The 7,021-nt window shown below is 50.5% G+C and overlaps 1 protein-coding gene across 1 annotated transcript; it reads left to right on the top strand.

Moving 5' to 3' along the window:
- Window positions 1-351: 351 nt before the first annotated feature.
- On the top strand, window positions 352-6,520 carry LOC129493641 (steroid 17-alpha-hydroxylase/17,20 lyase). The gene is made up of 8 exons (XM_055300016.1): window positions 352-752; window positions 2,146-2,284; window positions 2,486-2,715; window positions 3,383-3,469; window positions 3,841-4,056; window positions 4,386-4,555; window positions 5,090-5,193; window positions 5,698-6,520. Exons 1-8 carry the CDS (start codon window positions 456-458, stop codon window positions 5,979-5,981), a joined length of 1,527 nt encoding a protein of 508 aa, XP_055155991.1. The 5' UTR covers window positions 352-455; the 3' UTR covers window positions 5,982-6,520.
- Window positions 6,521-7,021: the final 501 nt, after the last annotated feature.

Raw genomic sequence — 7,021 nt, 5'->3', positions numbered from 1 at the left:
AGACTGGATAAAATATCTTTGACAGTCTCTGTTGGTAGTAACCCTCCTGACAACATCATCTGTTCATGGATTTTGATTTTACAACGTGGAAAGTCCCAAGCCTTGATTCCTGACCCAGATACCATTTGTTCCTGGTGTACTCTATGGACATTGATGAACAGGAAGCTCCAAGGAGGGAGGACCAGCTGCCTTCCCCTTACCTAGCCTCTCCCCTAGGGGTTTGCCCTGGAGTTGAGCCAGCCCTTGAGGAGGCCTCCACTCCTCCTCCCTCTCCTGATTCTGGAAGAGGGCTTGGCCCTGGCTGTGCTCCAGAATAAATTTCCACAAGGCAAGAGATAACACAGAGCCAAGGTAAAGATCAGGGCAGCTCTTAAAAAGGCCTCCTTGCACCCTAGAGTTGGCTTCCATTCTTCCACCCCATAGCTGCTTGTCCTGCTTGCTGGCACCTGGCTACCATGTGGGAACTCTTGGTTTTCTTGCTGTTCACCCTGGTCTATTTCTTATGGCCCAAGTCAAAGTGCCCTAATGCCAAGTATCCCAGGAGCCTCCCATCCCTGCCCTTGGTAGGCAGCCTGCCATTCCTCCCCAGAGATGGCCACCAGCACGTGAGCTTCTTCAAGCTACAGAAAAAATACGGCCCCATCTATTCCTTTCGTATGGGTACCAAGACTACAGTGATGGTCGGCCACCACCAGCTGGCCAAGGAGGTGCTTATCAAGAAGGGCAAGGAATTCTCTGGGCGGCCCCGAGTGGTAAGCAGTGCCCACCTATCCCTCCTCTCTCACCAGCTCCCGGGGAGGGGGGTGGTTCAGCCAAGACCATGCCTGGAATGACCCTTCCAGATCCTGTAATTCTTCCTAAAACAGACTAAAAGGGCCATGGGTGGGGATCGGCCCCTCAGTAGGCAGGAAAAATCAAAGGAAGACTTTATTTCTGGGCTTCCAGGAGGTGGGCTGTCATCTTGCCTGGAACTGGATGATGTGCTCTCTGAGTCTTGACTTTTATAACTGAGGTAGTATACGCAAAGCACTTAGCCCAGTGCCCAGCGCAGTAAGTACTCAAGTAAATAGCCTTTAGGAGTGCTACTCTTCATGTGGAAAATGGGATTAAAATGATTACTGTCTTCTATGGGAAGGTGTGAGGGAGAAGTATCCTGGGTTTTGGAGGCCAGAGATTGCTATTTCTCTGGAGCTGTCCCCAGCTGCTCTGGCTCACAGTAGAGTCAGCCCACAGTAGAGCTGACACATGGTGGCATTTCAAGGATGCCAATGATCTATCCTACTGAGCCTTCTGTAACACTCCTGGGGGAGGAGAGAAGCTAACCATCTGGGAAAACTGCCAATGCCCCATCCCAGCACCCTGCTGCTGAGTACCCCCTTGAACTCCCCAGGCAGGACCTCCCAGTCACTTATCTCTGACCAGGCCAAAGGTTGATTCATTTTTCCCTGGATAAGTCAGCTAAGTCTGCTGGCCAACGGCTTCACTCCCAGCTCTCCTCAGCAAAGAGGAAGGAGGAGGCTAGTCAGATGGGGCTTGTGGGTCCTAGCATATAAGGGGAGGCTTTGAAACCTGAAGCTTTGAAGTCCCTCTGGGAAGAGGTGGCTTGGCCAAGTCCAGACTGCATTCTCCAGTTGGGGCCTTATGGTGGGCACACGGCCTTGCAATGGAAGGGCAGAAAAAAGATGAGTGGCTGCTGTATCTGCAGCACCCCCCCCCCCCAGAGGGCCCAGAGAAAGGCAGGAGTCTGGGCAGTCTTCACCCTCTACAAGCCAACCTGCTCCTGCCCCCAGGACAGGCACCATTCAGAGTGCTTATTCCATCCACGGCTGCCTTCCCCTGGTCAGCAACTGATAAGAGAGGCTCAGAGGTCACCCTGTCATTGAACTGAACCCCAGAACCCCTGCATTCTAATTCAGGGTTCCCTTTTTTCCTTCTCATTCTGTCTCTCTGATGAAATTGGGAGTAGAGGAGTCTCAGGCCCTGCCCTAACAAGGCCTAATGGTCATGGCAGAGTAGAGCAAGGATGCCCCACATGGATGTCAGCATGGCAAGTATCTGCCTTCTCCCTCAAAAAAGGTGCAGGAGGCCCAGGGCAAGGGCAGGTCATTGATGTCTGATTCTTACAGTCTTTCTTGCTCTCCAAAGGTGACTATGGATATCCTGTCTGACAACCAAAAGGGTATCGCTTTCGCAGACCATGGTGCCAGCTGGCAGCTGCACAGGAAACTGGCACTGGCCACCTTTGCCCTGTTCAAGGATGGCAACCAGAGGCTAGAGAAGATCAGTAAGTGATGGCCGGCCCCTGGGGCCGCTGGAAGAAGGGGGGGCGGGGGGGCGGGGGGCGCGAACACAATGGAAGGCTCAATCTAGGGCTTTCTTGGCTGCTGCTGCCATCTAGTGGCCAATCTGTTCTATGTCCTGGCTAACATGGAACTGGGAGGGAGGGTGCGGCTTAATTCTCCATCTTGCCCCTCTCTCCTCTCAGTTTGTCAGGAAAACAGTTTATTATGTGATTTCCTGGCCACCCAGAATGGAAAGTCCATAGATTTGTCCTTGCCTCTCTTCCTGGCGGTGACCAATATAATCTGCTTGATCTGCTTCAACACTTCCTACAAGAATGGAGATCCAGCTCTGGAGATCATAAAGAATTACAACGATGGCATCTTGGATACTTTGGGAAGGGATCATATGATAGACATATTCCCCGGGTTGAAGGTGAGGATGAGGTCAGTCCCCACCTTCAGATTCCAGCAGTCCCTGTCCCCAACTCTTTTCAATGCCTGGCTCCAGACCCACTTTTTTCCTGACCACCTCAGCCACAATGACCTCTACCTCCTCTCTTTTGAAAACTTTGCCACTTCTCTACATAGCTTTTAACTATGCATTTTAATATTTTAATACTTGTGATAATGGCTTTCATTTATTTACCAATTGCCGTATGTCCAGTACTAAGTACTCCACATGCATTCATTATGTCATTCCCCTTTAAGGTTGAGTTTATTATCCCCGAACAGATGAGAATGCAGGCTTAAAGAAGTTAAGGAAGTTGCCCTAGGCTTCAGACTCAAGTCTATCTTACTCCTAAAGGCTGGGCACACAATAGACCACACAATCAATAGACTGATTGTAGACCCTCAATCAGTGCCTGATGTTTGATTCAATGGAGAAGGAGAGGTAGTGATGCTTCCTTTTCCCCTATTTGGAGCTGTGTTAATAATCCCATTGTGTGCCTCCGTCTTGCCTTCCATTTTGGCTGGAGGTCTGGGTTAGAGTAGAAATTCACCAGAGACTGAAAGCTAGGATCTGCCCCCTGAAGGGATTCTGGTAGCTGGAGAAGCAAAATAGAAGATGGATGGATTTGACGTTTATTTCTACTTTCCAGATCTTCCCCAACAAAACCCTGGAAAAAATGAGGAATTGTGTTAAAATGCGAGATGACTTGCTGAAAGAAATCCTTGAAAAATATAAGGTAGGTGATGCAGCAGAGGAGACCATGAGTTAGGTTGAAATGTCATGAAAACAGGGCGGGGGTCCATTTTGGACACTGTAGTATCTCTAGCACTGAGCAGAGAGAGCCAGGCACATAGGTGTTCAACCAAAAAAATGACTTAACTAATGATGAGGGGGGAGGAAGTAAGGAATTGCAGAGGATTCTAGAAGGGACCACTTACTCCCAAAATTTAAAGAGAGCCCTCCTACCTCCACAAGCTTGTAGGTCCTGCCTAGTCTCTCACTTCCAGATGGAAGAGACCTTTGAGTCTCCAGTCTGGGATGGAAGTATGGCAGGGTATTGCAGATGGGGCTCCTTCCTTACCACTGTCTCCCAACCTCACCCAACAGGAGAAATTCAGCAGCGACTCTATCACCAACATGCTAGACATACTGATCCAAGCCAGGATGAACTCCGACGATAACAGTGCTGGCTCAGACCGGGATTCAAAGCTGCTTTCAGATAAACATATTCTCATCAGCATAGGGGACATTTTTGGGGCCGGTGTGGAGACCACCACGTCCGTGGTGAAGTGGACTGTGGCCTTCCTGCTACACAATCCTCAGGTGGGCTTCCCCCTACTCTGGTCTCCCCAACCACTCTTCCCCTACAGCCAGATCCACCTATGGCCCCAGAAAGGAGGAGTAATACCCTCTGCCCTTCCATGCAAGATGACTGGGCTGCTCCACTTCTCACCCAAGTAGTAGTTGGCTTTGGCCCTAGGCTGGAGCTGCTGCTGTATCTTTTGGAAACAAAAAGCCTGGAATGCAAAGCCACCACTGGGAAGAGTGTGAGCCAGCTCTTCTGGATGTATCAATAGGATTCTTCTAAACCCATGCTTCTCTTGGGCTTAATTTAAGCATGTTTGTCACATCTATCCTGCTCTGGCCCTCAGTTGCAGAAGAAGATCCAGGAGGAGATTGATCAGAATGTAGGTTTTGGCCGCATACCAACTATGAGTGACCGGAGCAAACTCATCTTGCTAGAGGCCACCATCAGAGAGGTGCTTCGCATTCGGCCTGCGGCCCCTATGCTCATCCCCCACAAGGCTATCGTTGATTCCAGGTATGCCTTCCCTCCTGGTAACACAAGACTGCTTTCCAGCCCACCTGGGGCCTCCTCAGCCTGCTGGTCAATTCATATGCAACCATCGATCATCAATCATCCTACCCATGACTCTACTGATCAATATATCTGCCACCTACTAATACCGGCTAACTAATCCACAGATCTAACTGACCTCCCTCAGAAACTGCTTGCTGCCTTGGAGACATATGGTCTGGGATGAAAGACCAGGTGCTCCATCCTCCTACACAATCTGATAGCCACAACACACACACACATGCACCAGCTCAAAAGGCACACCCACATGCCCTGACATACATGACTGTCCATGCGCAGAGGTATTGATACATAAAAGCTAGTCAGAAAGAGAGCTGGAGACTGGCTGGATTCATAGTTACTCTGGCAGAAGCTGAGGAAAGACGAGGGGGTGGGCATGAGGACATATGACAACATTTTTCCTCCTGGGGTGTAGGGCTGAGCAGTTCGGTGAGGACAATATTTTAGACTCCCCTTTCCTCTCCCTCTTTGGGGCAGCATTGGTGAGTTTGCTGTTGACAAGGGCACAAGTGTTATCATCAATCTGTGGGCGCTGCATCACAATGAGAAGGAGTGGTACCGGCCTGACCAGTTCATGCCAGGTGAGTCCCTGTTCTGTCCTGCTCCCAAGCCACACAGCCAGCCTGGCCTCCATGCTCATCCTTCCAGCATCGTGTTCCCTCTGCTAAGCTTTCTACTAGAAAACTCCTGGCTCCAACTGCATAAACCTGTTGACAGCCCCTTTCTACCCTAGACTTACCCAAACTCTTCACAGCTGGGTTTCTCACTCTCTCCTTCCACTAATTGCAAGTGTCCCCTAAGAAGCCCTCTAGGTATATGGCTCCCATGAAGTCAGCCCCTCTCCTCATTCATTAAGACTCCCTCCTTTCCGTCCTTCCTGAATATTGCACTTCTCCTGTGTAGTTAAGGGCTACCTGAGAGCTGGGCTGTATCTCTCCTTGGGCTAGGGTTCCCCCATGTAAGGCTGTTCACCTCCTCAGACTGGGGCTCCCTGGGCAGGGCCAGGTCTCCCCCTCAGTTAGGGCAGAGCCATTCCTCTACTTACCCCTGCCTTGACCCTGGCTGACACTTCCCCATGTCCACAGAGCGCTTCCTGGACGCCACAAAGAGTCAGCTCATCTCTCCATCATTAAGTTACTTGCCCTTTGGAGCAGGACCTCGCTCCTGTGTAGGTGAGATCCTGGCCCGCCAGGAACTCTTCCTCGTCATGGCCTGGTTGCTGCAGAGGTTCGACCTGGAGGCCCCAGATGATGGGCAGCTGCCTTCCCTGGAGGGCATTCCCAGAGTGGTCTTTTTGATCGAGTCTTTCAAAGTTAAGATCAAGGTGCGCCAGGCCTGGAGGGAAGCCCAGGCTGAGGGTAGCACCTAGAGGCTGACCTAGCATCCCCTGACTCCACCCTGTGTGATCCCACAGCACAAAATCAGAGGTGTGATTCTGCCCTCCCCCACCTTTCCTCCCTCCTCCTGGCCCACACTGCCTTCTTTTCCAGCCTGCAGTCCCTGGTAATGATATGCATAAACTAAACAGTTTTTCTTCCTGGTCCCTGAACAGTTCATTCATTTGTTTATTTGTTCACTCAGTTTTAATAACAAATATTTATTGAGCACCTGCTATGTGCCACTCACTATCCCTGGACACTCAAGCTCCTTGGTTTCATACAGATTACTTTCTACTGAAGGCTGACAAATAAACATTGCAGAGACTCCTAAGTGCTTTGAAGTCACTTATACTGGGTGTTGGTGATAGGAGAGAACGGCAGAAGTGGGGGGGGGCACAGCAAGCGAGTAGTTGGGAAGGTGTAAAGATGTGGGGAAAAGCATCCAGCACTGAGGGAGCAGCAGGCAGGAAGTTTTTGAGGTGGGAGAGGTTGGTGTGGCAAGAACAGAGCAAATGAAAGGGGAGAGGAGTTCTTGATGAAGTCAGATTGGAGACAGGGGCCAAGACCCATGGAGCCTTGTAAGTAACAGGAAAGAGTTTAGGTATTTATTCCTAATATGATAGGAAGTCATGGAGGATACGGGGCTGTTAAACATGTAAGTGGGAAGGTCTGATTTGTATTTTGGGGGGCTGGTGGGGGGGAGAGAGAGAGAGAGAAAGTGTGTGTGTGTGTGTGTGTGTGTGTGTGTGTGTGTGTGTGTGTTTAGGGGCAGAGGCAGAGGCGGCAGAGGGAGAGAGAGAATCTTGAGCAGGCTCCACACCCAGCATGGAGCCTGACATGTGGCTCAATCTCACAACCCTGAGATCATGACCTGATTCAAAATCAAGACAAATGCTTAACCGACACAGCCACCCAGGCGTGCCTGGTTTGTATTTTTAAGACCACCCTAGTTGCTGAGTGGAGATTGGTCTGAGAGGGATAAGAGCTGGGGCAGGGAGGAGGTGGCTGTGCTGGTCCAGGAGAGTGAAGT

This window comes from Nyctereutes procyonoides, unplaced genomic scaffold, assembly GCF_905146905.1.
Source record: "Nyctereutes procyonoides isolate TBG_1078 unplaced genomic scaffold, NYPRO_anot_genome, whole genome shotgun sequence".
In the NCBI taxonomy this organism is placed as follows: domain Eukaryota; kingdom Metazoa; phylum Chordata; class Mammalia; order Carnivora; family Canidae; genus Nyctereutes; species Nyctereutes procyonoides.
This window is presented reverse-complemented; position numbering and strand designations above follow the sequence as displayed.

Coding starts and splice junctions, on each gene's coding strand:
- LOC129493641 (XM_055300016.1), top strand. CDS start 456: ATGTGGGAACTCTTGGTTTTCTTGCTGTTCACCCTGGTCTATTTCTTA. Junction 2,285..2,485: donor CCAGAGGCTAGAGAAGATCA/GTAAGTGATGGC, acceptor CTCTCCTCTCAG/TTTGTCAGGAAAACAGTTTA. Junction 4,057..4,385: donor TCCTGCTACACAATCCTCAG/GTGGGCTTCCCC, acceptor TCTGGCCCTCAG/TTGCAGAAGAAGATCCAGGA.